We start from the raw sequence: 13,668 nt of genomic DNA on the forward strand, positions 1-13,668 counted from the left end.
AGAATTGGTCGAAATATGTTAAATCATCTTTTTATAAATTTAGCAAATAATACCTTCTTTATAATGCTATAAACTGCCTCCAAATGGTCATCACGTGGTGGCTGCATGAGTTGTCTAAGCCCCCAAATATTTTTTAAAAGGATTCAACATGTGCTTGCCTTGTTTTTGTAGGCTATGAATATATATGTATACAACTTGTTCCTTTAGGCAGAAACCAGTCTCTTAAAACTGCTATTCAGAAAGAGACTTTTATGAAGAAGAAAGATAACAAATGAATCTTCTAATCCTTCATAAGTTTTTTTATACTAAGTCACTACCTTTTTTAACCCTTCAGTTTTATCTTGAAATAAAATGAGTAATTGGCATTTAGTGTCCTTGCCAAATAAAATTTTGTGCCTTTGTGTGTCTCTAATAAGCAGACAACAATCTGATGAAGGAAGTAAAAGCTGTCACCTCCTCAATAACTTGAGTTGCAGGCTTCTTATCCTGTGAGGCACTCTTTGACATTTGGAGCCTCCCGGTTAAACCCTGGTTTTACTTGTTCTTTTCCTGAACATTTTGTTTCATCAGTATAAAATTTTCTGATGTTTTATCTAGCAATTCTAAGTTAATTTTTTGTTATTTAAAAATAAGTACATATTTTCCATGGAAAATATTGATACTCTGAAAAGAAGAAAGTAAATAACCCTGAGTGCTACTGCTCAGAGATAACTAATAGCAAATTATGAAAGTGCCACCTGACCTAAACTCTAGACAGCTCAGAGTATCACTGTTTTTACAAATCTTTGTCAGTTTGATTGACAAAAATGTGTCTTCTTAAATTTACATTTCTATGACTCTCTTGAAAATAGATGTTTTTCATGTTGGTCATTCTTATTTCTTCTTCTGTGAGTTGCTTTTTCATAACTTAAAAAAATTAATTTGTAGTTAATTTGTAAGCACTCTGTAACTGTACAAATTATGTTAACCCTTTTTTGTGTATATTGTTAAGTTCTCCATGTTGTTAACCTGCTGTTTGTTTCCAGAGTTTATGAGTTGAGTTCAGCTTTGATATTATATGTTGCTACCAGGAAAATAAAATATGGCCTTTCTGTTGTTGAAAATACCCTTCAAGGTGATACTTAATTTGACAAAAATTATAAGGAATCATTTTTGGACACATTTTCTGATAGCCTTAAAACTAATTTAAGTACTGTTTTCAGGAAGAACTCTAATGCATACATAAGTCAGGAATTTGAGTAGGGAGATTACTTTAATATTTAAAATTACAGTGACTGTGTAGTTTTTTAACATTTGCTTTAGTGTATAGAATAAACTTACATGACAACAAAAGCCTTGGTCTAAATCAGTAACTTAATGATTCTGATATTTATGTAGTTCAAAAGATTTTTTAAGGTAATAAATATCTGAAAAACCTGGGTTTGTTCATCAAAATCACACTTTCCAAATTATCTCCCCTAAACATACTACGTCTATGAAAATTTTTGATTGACAATATCATTGTACCATAAAAATGCGGAGGCTTTTCTAGCCTCCACAGATACAAGTTTGAAGGAATTTTACACTTTTGAAATTTATTATTTTTTTAAAAAAAGGTTAGAGCATTTTGATATTACATAACATAGTATACAAGCCCTAGGGGAGAGATTGCCAATGATGTTTTAAGCCTAGTGAGATTAAACAAATATAATGAAGATTAATATTCACACGATTACAGCCTGAAGTTAATGATTTCACTATAACTCTGTTAAATCAGGTTTTAAAGAATTTTTAAGAAAACTTAGGAATTTATCCATAGATAAATAATTTTTAGAAAGTATAAAGATTATGAGTCTCATTGAATTGGCATAAGGAGTAACAGTTCTTCTAACTTCCTGATTGTTCCCTTCCTCAGTTTGTAAGAATGCTGGAAAGCTGCTCTAACTACAAGTTTTATAGGTACAAGGAAGAAAGGAGAAAGAAGTAAAGTTTAAATTTATTCAAGTAAACTTTTGCTTCAGGGACAGTACCTAAAATCATGTCTAAGGCCACGTTCAAGAAAAAAGAAAAAAAAATGAAAAGAAAAATTAGCCATTGAGTTAATTTAATTTGCAGTAGTGATGAGCAGAGCAGAATAGGAAGGTTCACATTCGCAAATCTAGACTTTTGACATTGTCTCCACCTGCATTTATACATGCAGCCAAAGAGATGCACCGGCAGGCTTGAAAAGAAGATGGTGTTCATTGTATAGCTGGAAAAGTCTGTTCTATTGCTAGACCTACATCATTTGTTGTGCACGATATTTATTTTTTAACATCTCTGTCATAACTTTGTGGAAAGCAGAGTTCATTGCAATGTGTTAAGTATTAATTTGTTAAATGTAAACCTTTAAATTATACCAGAATTGCCCCTGTTTTGAGTTGCTTTATTTTTTGAATAGAGTGAGAGGCCATCCAAATTGTGAGAGTACTCTGGCCTTCTTTAACCTCTGAGAGATCCTGAACTCTCCAGTTCACTCTGTGTGATGGTTAAAAATGTATGATCATGTTGTTATGTGTCTCTTTCTAAGAACAGCATGTCCTGGATGGTTGTCCTCTCCCCCTCTAGACTCCCAACGCATCCAGGACAGAAGAGGTCTTGTTCAGCTCTGTATCCTCAGAAAGTAGTATCTAGCGTGGTGCTGAGCGCCTAGTAAGTGCTTAGCTGTTTTCATGACCAGATTAAACACATTTTTTTTTCATTTCTTACTTATTTGAAGTGTTTTCTAGAGGAATGCTCAGAGAATAAAACCCAGAAAGTTTTGGTGCCAATTCAGAAAAAACTACTCATTTTGGAAAGAAATCTGTTTGGGGAAAGTTTTTGCCCTGTGTTTAGTCGACGAAATATTTCGACTAGTGTAATTTATTTTATCTAATGTATATTTCCTTTATACCCAACATAATGATCCAAAACATTTTATGATCTCTACAGCTGCAGTAAGAAGAGGAGTTTGTTATTTTAAACAGAGGCTGAAGAAACTATAGAATTAGCAGACATAAGAAAAAGTGGAGAAGGTAGAGGATGGAGTTGCAGACTCTACAGGAGGCTCTTAAAGTGGAAATTCAGGTTCACCAGGTATGTTGCATTCATGGCTTCTCCCGCATCATGTTATTAGTAATGGCTAAATTAGTAAACAGGCTATCTCTTGATTTTTAGTAGAGCTTTTAATCGTTTTTCAGTCACTTGTCCAAGAGTCATGTTATTTGCCTTTTATTAGTACTCAACAAACTCATTGGTAATATTTTTGAGAACTTTAATAAAATATTCCTGACTTCTCTTCCAGACAAAAGAACTAAAAATATTCTTTTCCATATAGCGAAGGTGTTAAAAAAAAAACAACTCTTTTTTATCTGTTTTTTGGTTCATCTGAGGGAATTTGTTCGTGTGACTTAACTTGCATATTTTATTTGTTTATTTTTCTAAATTTACTTTTTTGAAGTATAGTTGATTTACAATGTTGTGTGAATTTCTGCTGTACATCAAAGTGATTCAGTTATGCATATATATATATATATATATATATACACATTCTTTTTCGTATTCTCTTTCATTATGGTTTATCATAGGATATTGAATATAGTTCCCTGTGTTAACTTGCATATTTTAAATAACAAGACATATTTAAATTGACTACCATGTATACTGAAGTTTTTACTCATATGTGATTTTGGGACATACTCCTCCTTCTCAAGAAATTTTGAGATGGCAAAGTTAATATTCTGCTTTTAGTTCATCCTCACAAGACGTGAACAAGTCAAAATAAGACTTTTCTTGGAAGACTCATGATCTAAATTGAGCTAAATTACTAAAAATTAGAGTTCTTAAATATTACTTTTGTTTCATATTTTTAATTCAAGCATACCAATTTTATAAAAATTATAATTATGAAAAAATTTAATGTTTATTGTTTAAAAATCTAATTTAAATTTTAAAATTACATTTATTGACTCAAAAGGGATATAATATTCTTCCTAAAGTTATCACTCTCAATATTCACATTATTTTCCTGTATATTTAACTATTTTCTTAGCATAAAATTAATAGCTTTTATATTCATCCTTAATTATTATATAGCATTTTGTTTGTATGGTAATAAACATTTATTTACGTTTATCAGTGTTGGTTGATAGTCTTTTAACATATAAAGTATGTAAGATATTTCACTTCAGTTATATTTAGAATCCTTTCCTATTAAAAAAAGTTTAAGTATTAATAGTAGGGACTTCCTGGGTGGTCCAGTGGCTAAGACTCCACATTTCCACTGCAGGGGGCACGGGTTTGATCCCTAGTCAGTGAACTAAGATCCCGAATGCTGCGCGGTGTGGCCAAAAAAAAAAAAGTTTTAACAGTAAATCCAAGTGACATGCCTTGCTTGTAAATCTGATGCTGTTATTCTGATTGGATACATGGTAACCTACATGATCACTGATCATGACAAGTTCAGGGATGCCAGAAATGGCATCAAAGTAAGCACTGGCTATTAGGCTGAGGCCAAAGTCAGATTGTACATTTGACTAAATATTGGGGCAGAAGCCACCCCTTCATCATTTCCACTTAGGGAAACTAGGGCTGAAAATGAGCTTACTGTATAGAAGGTATGTCCTGAAACTACCTGGTGTTGCTATGGTAGAAGTATACTTTTGTTCTTTATGGACCGAGATGATTTAAAAAGTAGTGACGTACACGTGGTTGTTATTGAATGAATGTTTACATAATAATGGCCTGTGATGGGCATCTCATCTTTTTTGGGAAATTGCCTTTTTGATTATTCTTATGCAGATTTTTTAAACTTTTGGAGTATTTTTACTCTACATGGAACAGAGAATAGTACAAAGCAGAGGTTAGCAGACTTTTTGCAAAGGGCCAGAGGGTGAAGTATTTTATACTGTGGGCATCATTTATGGTCTCTGTCACAACAACTCTGCTCTGCTGCTGTACACACAGGGCAGCCATAGACAATGTATAAATGGATGGGTGTGACTGTGTCCCAGTAAAACTTTATTTACAAAGGCAGGGTGCCTGTGGGCTGTAGTTTGCCAGCCCTTGGCTTAAACTATATTCTCATGAAAAATTGCTGCGTTCTTACAATAGAAAGTAACTTCACTTTGATAACACGCAACGTCACTTAAAGTCACTAGGGATTTGGATGGTCAGGTTAAGTTGCCCAGCTTGTTCTGTCCTGCCTCTAATGGTCTGAAATGCAGCTTGCTTGATTATAGGTAGAAAAGTTGGCTTCTTTATTTCCTCCAGAGGCAGAGACTTACTTTGGTTATCAGTTTTTAAATTTCAGCGTCGTGGAGGAAAACCTTTTTCAGCTTTAAAAAGGCAACTTTAGTATAGTACTCCACTCCCTGGTGGCAAAAGCAGAAAGGAAAATGAAGGACTTTTTTCATTGAAGAATGTGGCTAGCCTTTAGGCTGCATTAGTAAAAATGTATATGTATAAAACCTTATGTTTCTATTTCCGTGAGTTCTTGGAATGTGTGTTATTACTATTTTGTAGATTAAGACCAGGATATAGAAGAGTTACCACTGTCATATATGAAGTAGACTGTAGTAACATATACCTTGTGTATTTGGAGGTCACATGGTTGGCAGTCTCAGCTATCCAAAATGTATACCTTAGCACCTGAAGTGAGGTTTTTGACAAGCTAGAATAAATGTTAGAAGTCACACAAGATTATACATTTTACTCAAGGGGGATTTCTTAGGCTATTCACTCATCTTAGAATTACTTCACTGAGTGTATCACAAAGCAGCTCAGAAGTAGCAAATTGGAATTGGGGTTCAGGGGCTCTTAGAGGGAGGCATAGTAATAGTAGCAAGATTTGCTAGCTGACTGCTTGGCAGTAAGGAGTAGACTGAAAAACTCAAATGCAGGCACAAGAACTCTTTAGAACACAGCAGTTTGGGGCCTTTATTGTAAGGACCTTTTTGTATTGTTTGCAGAATAGTATATTGAGGTAATCATGCCTCTAAGTGTCATTAAATGCTGCTTTTTTTCTATTTAATAAGGCAGATAAGTATATAATATATTTTAGAAAGGTTTTATTTTACGACTAAAAACTATTATTTATTTATGACTGTGCTGGGTCTTCGTTGTGGCGTGTGGGTTCTTCATCGCGGCATGCGGGCTTCTCTAGTTGTGGCGTGTGGGCTCCAGAGTGCACGGGTTCAATAGTGCGGTGTGCAGGCTTAGTTGCCCCGCAGCTTGTGGGATCTTAGTTCCCCGACCAGGGATCGAACCCATGTCCCCTGCATTGGAAGGCGGATTCTTAACCACTGGACTACCAGGGAAGTCCCTATGACTAAAAACTTCAAAAGTGTCTTGTCACCCAAAGAGAGGGACAGATTTTTCAGCTATGTGAAAAATTCACTTGGAGAACAGCTTATTCCTAGATACTTTTAGGACTCAGCCTTCTGACATTCCTTTATGCTTCAAATTCTTCCGTCCCTGGTTATTGTTACCTTTGGGCAGTGATGCTTTTGGAAGTTGGGTTAGGTCAGTTGACATCCATTTTTCTTTGTTTTTCATTTTTTGGACTTATGTGTTCCCTAGTAAAGGTCTTTCTCATTCAGTATTCTGGTAATACTCTCCTTCCCACAGGAACCCAGGTAGGTAGAATTTCGCATTACTGTTCCTTCGCTTCCTTACTCTCAAATACTGAGCATCACTGCTCCACTGAGTACATCCCCCCTCCCCCCACAGAGAGGACAGTGGCAGAGTCACATCTGACACTAGGCTCCTTCTGTGAACCAAACCCACAGACTCGCCAAATCTGTTTGCTGTATACAGACAGGCCTGTTTTTGTGTGGGAGCACCTTCTTTCCAGGACTTACTTGGGACTCTAGACAATGACAGCCTTTTAAAGGGATGTTTGGCTTTTGGAGCATTCAGCTTATTTAAATTGTCTTTTAAAAGCTCCCCTCCCCCAGCCCATCTCCAGATTTGTTTAAAGGCAGGAAGCTCTTCGTTTCAAATATAAAGCGATAGTTTGATTTTTTTTTTTATTATTAAGAGGAGTGTTTCATTAACTTTTTATATGGATCACAGAAGCTTTTGGTCTGTTCTGATTGTGGTATTGCTCATTTTTTTGTGTGGGCTTAAAACTCTAGATTTTGGGGACTGAGCTTGATTAGCCATAGTGAGTTTATATGTAAGACTGATGGCTCTTTTTCTCTTTTTATTATCAGAAACTGGTTGCTCAAATGAAGCAGGATCCACAGGTAAAATACTACTTTTATTCATTTAATTTTTAAATAAAAATAATTTAAAATAAAGTGACCATAAAATATTAAAATACAGGCAATACTTAGGTTTTAGAAATTATCTCATCTGTAACAGCAATTTTTTTTAGTACATTGGTCTTCATTTATAAGAATTAAGAAAGCTCCAGTCATTCTATTATAATATAGCTATTATTTCATCTTTGTTACTGTTATTTTGCTTGTATCTTATGCTAATTGCTTTGAATATTTTAGGAAAAAGAATTGAGAGTTAATACTCTTCATATAGCTTAAATTTCATTTCCACAAGCCCACTTACTCAAAATCAGAGTTTGCAAGGCTTTCTGTAATCTCAGAATTATTGAATATGGCCCAGAACCATTTTTATTTTCTCATAGTTTATAGTATAGAACATTTAAGTACTTAATCTCACTATGTTCAGAATAGAATTTTAGAATAATTTTTTTAAAGCATTTTTAAAAATTTCATTTTTGAAAGAGCCCTTAGAGAGGGTTTTAAAGAACCTTATATAGTAATTCATCAGGTGTTACCTTTTCTTTAAAGTCTCATAGGGGTTTTTGGCTCAGGCATTTTATTTTCTATCCCTGAAGAGAAATCTTCCTAAAAATTTATCTTGTCTTTAATTAGTATATTTATTGTTCAGGCAGTGTCTTTTGCAGCAATTAGACAGTGGGTCATAAGTGTGGAGAGTGTTTATTCAGACATGCTCAGGATTTCTCCCTTGCATTTGTTTACTCATAATCTGTTCACAGAACACCTGCCTAGACCCATTGATGGTGGGGGGTGTGTGTGTGTGTATATGTATATTTGTATATGTACACACACATTTTTTTTTTTTTAGCTTGTTAAACATACCATACATGCCTCATTGTAAAGTTAAGTAAAAAAGCTTCTTGGATTAAAGAATGGTACTGAGGCAGATTGATTTTTAGAAGTGGGAAATAATATTCATTTCTACGAAGTTAGCCCCCAGTGGCTTAACTATTGTGTTTTTAACACAAACCATTGATTCTGAGAGCTGGCAGTGATATCCACTTAACTCTTGTTTGACAGTCCAACTTCTTTGAGAAGCTTCTCCATTTTAATTTTTTTAATATATATTATAATTTAAATTAGGTTTAGGGAACCAAGAGTCAGTAGACCTTAGATGAATAGACTCTTTTATATTTAATATGGTAACCTATGTTATCAGCAACTGAAATATTGTTAGAAAACTTCAGCATTTCTGATATAGCTGGCAGTCATGTAACAGAGCAGTCTTAATGTGAAGAATCTGAGGGGGCAGTAAGTTGCTGGACAGGCTTGTGGGTGATCTCATTAGAGAGGTCTTATTTCACATGCTGTCACAAAAAAGACCACATGGAGTAAACGTGAAGGGGAGGATGTATGCCCCGACCCTGTCAGAAGACCTGGCAGGATGAATTGAAAGAATTGCATGTGAAAGGACGAAGGAAAAGTAGTCTCTCATTGGGGTGGTATTCAATCTGCTAGTGATCCTGTTACATTAAGCTTTTGAAAACTTTAATTTTGGATTTTTCTCTCATGTGAGTAAAAGACAAGCACGCTCAGTGTATCTCATTTAAAAGAGTATTCTTTTCTGATTCCTAACATTTTAGAACTGAGAAGTTGCCCTGGTAGTCAGTATGTTAATTTGAATGATGTAGTGTTTAAGGCAGTTGCAGCACTGACAGCTTTTCAAATCTAGGCTAAAATAACAAATGTACTCTACTAAATAAGGGAGAGGGCAAGCAGAGAAAAACCTTTTTTTTTTTTTTTTACTGATAATGCCGTTAAGCATGCAGTGTGTTCATACTTACAACTGATTAGTGGAGCTTTAGGTTTTCTGTCAACTGTTACTTCTTATGAAGAATAACTATTTTAGTAGAAAGGAGTAGTATTACAGTACAAAACGCTGAAATATAAAACTTCTTGCAGTTGCAAAGGAGCTTACCCCTGTTCTAGTGTTAGCAACCTACATTTAGGATCTATGCACTGGGTGGTGGTAATATGACTACAGTTTAATGCATGACAAATATGATTGGCTAAATGCTTAAGATTGCTTCATCATTTGTAATACAGTTTGCATAAAGTCATCTTGCTACTCTTCTGTTAACAAATGAAATATCTTCCTCACAGATATTTTTTCTTTCCAATCAGAATGCTGATTTAAAGAAACAGCTTCATGAACTTCAAGCCAAAATCACAGCTTTGAGTGAGAAACAGGTAGGGGAAAAAGGAGGGGGGGCATATTTTTAACATTGTGTTCTAAAGATATGTCTGCTCGAGGCTTCTAGGAGAACTGCTATTTTTCCTCATGTGTGAAAATAAGTGTGGGCAGCCAGACTCAGTTTTAATTTTGTTTGAGATCTGTTTATCTATTTTTATTTTTGGTTGAAGTCAGTCTCTAGAGTACCCCATGGGTATATGTTACTGGCGAATATCTAAAAGCAGGGTGGCAGGCTGCTGTTAACTGTGTTAATTAAACTCTATAGTTTACCCATAGAGGATAGGGGCAGAGAAAGTTAGTGGGAGTATGTGATAGAGAATCTTAGAGTTGCTGGATGTGCCTTGTTACCTGTTTTAAAGGCTTGAGATGACACTGAACTTAACGTGGAGTGGTTGTAAGTAGATTGCTCTAAGTGTAGATCTCCCATTCTGATCATTGTCATTCCTTTATGTTAATCTTTGTTAGATATTGACCTACTATTATGTGAAAAAACTTTGGTGGAGCCTTGTTAGATATATTCTATATAGGACAGAAAAAGAACATCTTGCTTTTTTTCCCAGGGACATCTGGAAAGTGTTCTTTGGAATTTCTTGTATAATGACCTCCACTTCGCCAATTCAGGCAGCTCCTGCCACCAGGTGGAGTGTGACAATTGATAGAGCTATAAGTAAATGTCTGTGGTAATCTGACAAAGCATTTGTTTTCTTGTTCCTTCCCTACCACTCTCCCTCTGGTTAAAAGGGGTGGTTTTGGAGTAGATGAATGTGTGAACCAAAATGATGAGGTGATTTGCAATTGATAGTTTATACTAGTGATATCTTATTGAAGATTTTTAGCTATATAGTTCTCAGTTATTGATTTTTGTGTTTTTTTTAAAACTTTTATTTAGTGAAATAATAGTAATGAGAGTAATTTATTCCTGGAGATTCCTGACTGTGTTTATATTATGTATTGTATTGTGTTTTCATTTAACTAAGGGGAGAAATAAATTTTGAGAACTATGTGGAATAGATACGAATCATTAATGTTTCAGAATAGAATCTTTTTCCAAGCTTAGTGAACAATTGCTTTTTTCTTCCCTCTCCTATTCTAATGCTTCTGCGTTCCCCCATCTTGCCTTCTTCAGAAATAAGAGGTATTTTAGATTATGGAATTGCCAAACTAAAATTGGGAGGAGGTAACATGGTGGAGAACAATTTGTAAGGAAAAATATAAACAGAGTTTGTTAGACGTATTTGGCTCTGAAAGTGATTCATTTCTCTAAAGTCAAAATGATGTGTGTTAGTGAAAATGTTCTAGCTTTAAAATTCTGTTAGCACTGAGCCTCCTTAAAATTTCAGGGTTAGTTTGACAAGATGCCAATGAATGAGTCACTTTTGCTGAAAAATTCACGTGTTCTAGCAGGGAAAGAAGGTGAGAACTGATTAGTGGAGTAGGGGATAGGGGATGTTATCACAAAGTTAAGACAACCTAAGGCTACATTTGGGGAAAATGGGGCAATTGTAAAAAATGTACATTTATTTGAAATTTTTATGAGAACTGATGTAAAGATTTGGTTTATTTCTGTAACTTTTTATTCTTTAATGTTTTTTCTGCTAGGTACCTCACTTAATAGAACATTGCAACCATTTATGTTTAGTAAGATGTTTCATCAAGTGGCAAACTCTGTCATCTGAACTAAGTTTGGATTTTAGAACCTAGACTTTTAAAAAATGCGTGTAGCATCAGGAAAATCTTAGGTATACAAAGTAAAGAAAGCTAGTGTCAGAAACTAAAATGCAGTCTTGGCAGTTTTTAAAGTATTTGCTTAACTGTTGAAACAACCTTTTTGATAGAACAGAATATGTAGCATTTTTAGGTAGGATAGTACTTGAAGGAAGCACAGCTATAAAATTCAAAAGCTTGTCCTTCCTCAGACCTATTTCCAACATGAAACACTGATAATTTTGTTTAAAATAGTTTTATTTTAGAACAAACTCCCAATGCTGTATGCCCAGCTTTTTGTTTTTCCTTCTCAAAAGATCTACTTAGCCTCTGGCAAAACTTACTGATTTTCCTTCTACTTTAATAACTGAAATCTGAATTACCTTACTCGCATGACTAATAATTTAATATTAAGTTTTTGGTTATGAGAAAAAATTTAAATACAGAAAAGTTCAAAGAATGTCATATTCAAGAACTAACAGCTATTAACCCTTTGTCATATTTGTTTCCGTTCTTTTTCTATATGCATTTTTCTATAATTGTTCCAAATCCACTTTAAAACTTAATTATAGAAATAATAAAAGCATATGTTCCCTTATTATGCTTTATTAAAAAATAAAACATTGCAGATAGTCACCGATTCTAACAGTAGGCACTTATTAGTTCTTATTTGTTATTGCTACCTCAGTCTTTGATACTTATTCTGTTTCTTCCTCAAGACTAATTACAAAATGGTGCACTCCATTTCGGAAAATATAGTCTTTATTAAGCATCCTTCATGGCTAAAACTCAGTGAATTTGAATGAATTCTTGTTAGATAGTTCCAGTGCTTCAACCTATAATTTGAGATTTCTGAACAGAAGCTCCCCATGGCAGTTTTTGAAGTCATCTTCTTGACCCACAGGGCTTTAATCTGTGGTTGACGGGTTTTTTTCTAAACGTTAAAAGTATATTTATATATTTATTTATTTGGCTGCGTCAGGTCCTAGTTGCGGCATGCAGGATCTTTAGTTGCGGCTAGTGGGATCTAGTTCCCTGACCAGGGCTCGAACCCGGGCCCCCTGCATTGGGAGCATGGAGTCTTAGCCACTGGACCACCAGGGAAGTCCTTGTGGTTGACAGTTTTAACCCAGACTTGATTAGCTAAATAAATTATATGTTATATAGCCATTAAAAATCATGGTTTCAAAAATGTTTTAATGACATAGGAATGCACTTATGGTAAAATAAATGAAAAAGCACATGCAACTTCATATGCATTACAATTCCATTTTTGTGTGTTGTGTGTATATGTGTATGTAGGCATATCAGCATATAAAAACAGCGTCATTATAAAATGTTGTTGCAAAGTGATGATTTACAGGTAGTTTATTTTTTCTTTATAGTCTTACGTATATTTGCTACATTCTCCACAATAAATACGCTTCCTTTTTATAATCAGAAATAGACAAGAAACAATTATTAAACAAAAATTTTAACACCAAATTCTTGTCTTTTCCAGGGAGAATTAGCATTTAAAAATCTAATGACATTCTCCTTATGGTTTATGAACCACTCTAATCAGAGAATCCAACTATTTTAAACACTAGTAGTACTGAAGTGTAGCAGCAACTGTTAATTTCTTTAATAGCATTTGTTCTCATTCTGCACCTCTCCCCTCTCATTTTTGACATGTATATGTGGTCTTTTGCTTGTCATAATGGATATTCTAATATTGGAGCCAATGCACTTACTTGCTTTAGTGCTCTGCTTTCATTCTGATTCATTCATTGTAGAAGCAATCTTAACATCCCAGTTTGTTGCTTATTCCTACTGAGATTCAGGCTTAGGCCATAGTAGTTTCATCTTTGATTTCCCCCGCCTTGAGGGGTTTGCCACCCCACCTCCCTTCACCTGGTGCTCTCCTGGCCAGGCATTAGGTAGGTTGCAACTTAAAAGTTACTTCCTCAGAGGACCTATCCCTGAAACCCCTTGCTCCTGTCAAAACCAACAGTTTCTATTATAATCTCTCATTGAACCCTTCATCTTTCCTTCATAGCTGTGCCATTTAGGATTAGGTTCAGCTGTGGATGACTGAAAACCCAAAACGAAAATGACTTAAACAAGGTAGAATTTTATCTGTCTCATGTGAAAGCTCTGTAGGTGTAATAAGGCTGGTGACAGTGGTTCCACAGTGCCAGGGAACCCAGGCTCCTCCTATTCTATTGCTCTGCCATTCTCAGCATGAAGCTTCCACATCATAGTCCAAAATAGCTGCTCCATCTGGTAAGAAGGGGGAAAGCAAGCCCTTTATTTTTAAGGATGTTTACTGGAAGTTGCATGCCTCACTTCCAATTAGATCCCATTGGTCAGAACTTGGTCGCATGGCCCCAAGTAGGAGCAGGGAATGCTGGGAAGTATAGTCCATTCCAGGTGGCCATGGGCCAATAAAATTCAGTGAGCAAGTACTGAGCAAGAAGGGGGAAATAAATA

The 13,668-nt window shown here is 34.9% G+C and overlaps 1 protein-coding gene across 34 annotated transcripts in view; it reads left to right on the forward strand.

Annotated features, from left to right (window-relative positions):
• PHF21A (PHD finger protein 21A) overlaps positions 1–13,668 on the forward strand; it is a 194,510-nt gene that overhangs the window by 34,756 nt on the left and 146,086 nt on the right. For 24 of the 34 annotated variants that reach the window (XM_049713201.1, XM_049713200.1, XM_049713199.1 and 21 more), the window contains 3 exons: positions 2,950–3,093; positions 7,212–7,244; positions 9,402–9,488. In XM_049713201.1, the coding sequence (XP_049569158.1) occupies positions 3,040–3,093; positions 7,212–7,244; positions 9,402–9,488 (174 nt within the window). In that variant the 5' untranslated portion in view covers positions 2,950–3,039. The remainder of the gene's footprint in view (positions 1–2,949; positions 3,094–7,211; positions 7,245–9,401; positions 9,489–13,668) is intronic. The other 10 variants (XM_033411519.2, XM_033411497.2, XM_033411477.2 and 7 more) reach the window with 1 other exon arrangement.

Source organism: Orcinus orca, chromosome 8 (genome assembly GCF_937001465.1).
Source record: "Orcinus orca chromosome 8, mOrcOrc1.1, whole genome shotgun sequence".
Classification (NCBI taxonomy): domain Eukaryota; kingdom Metazoa; phylum Chordata; class Mammalia; order Artiodactyla; family Delphinidae; genus Orcinus; species Orcinus orca.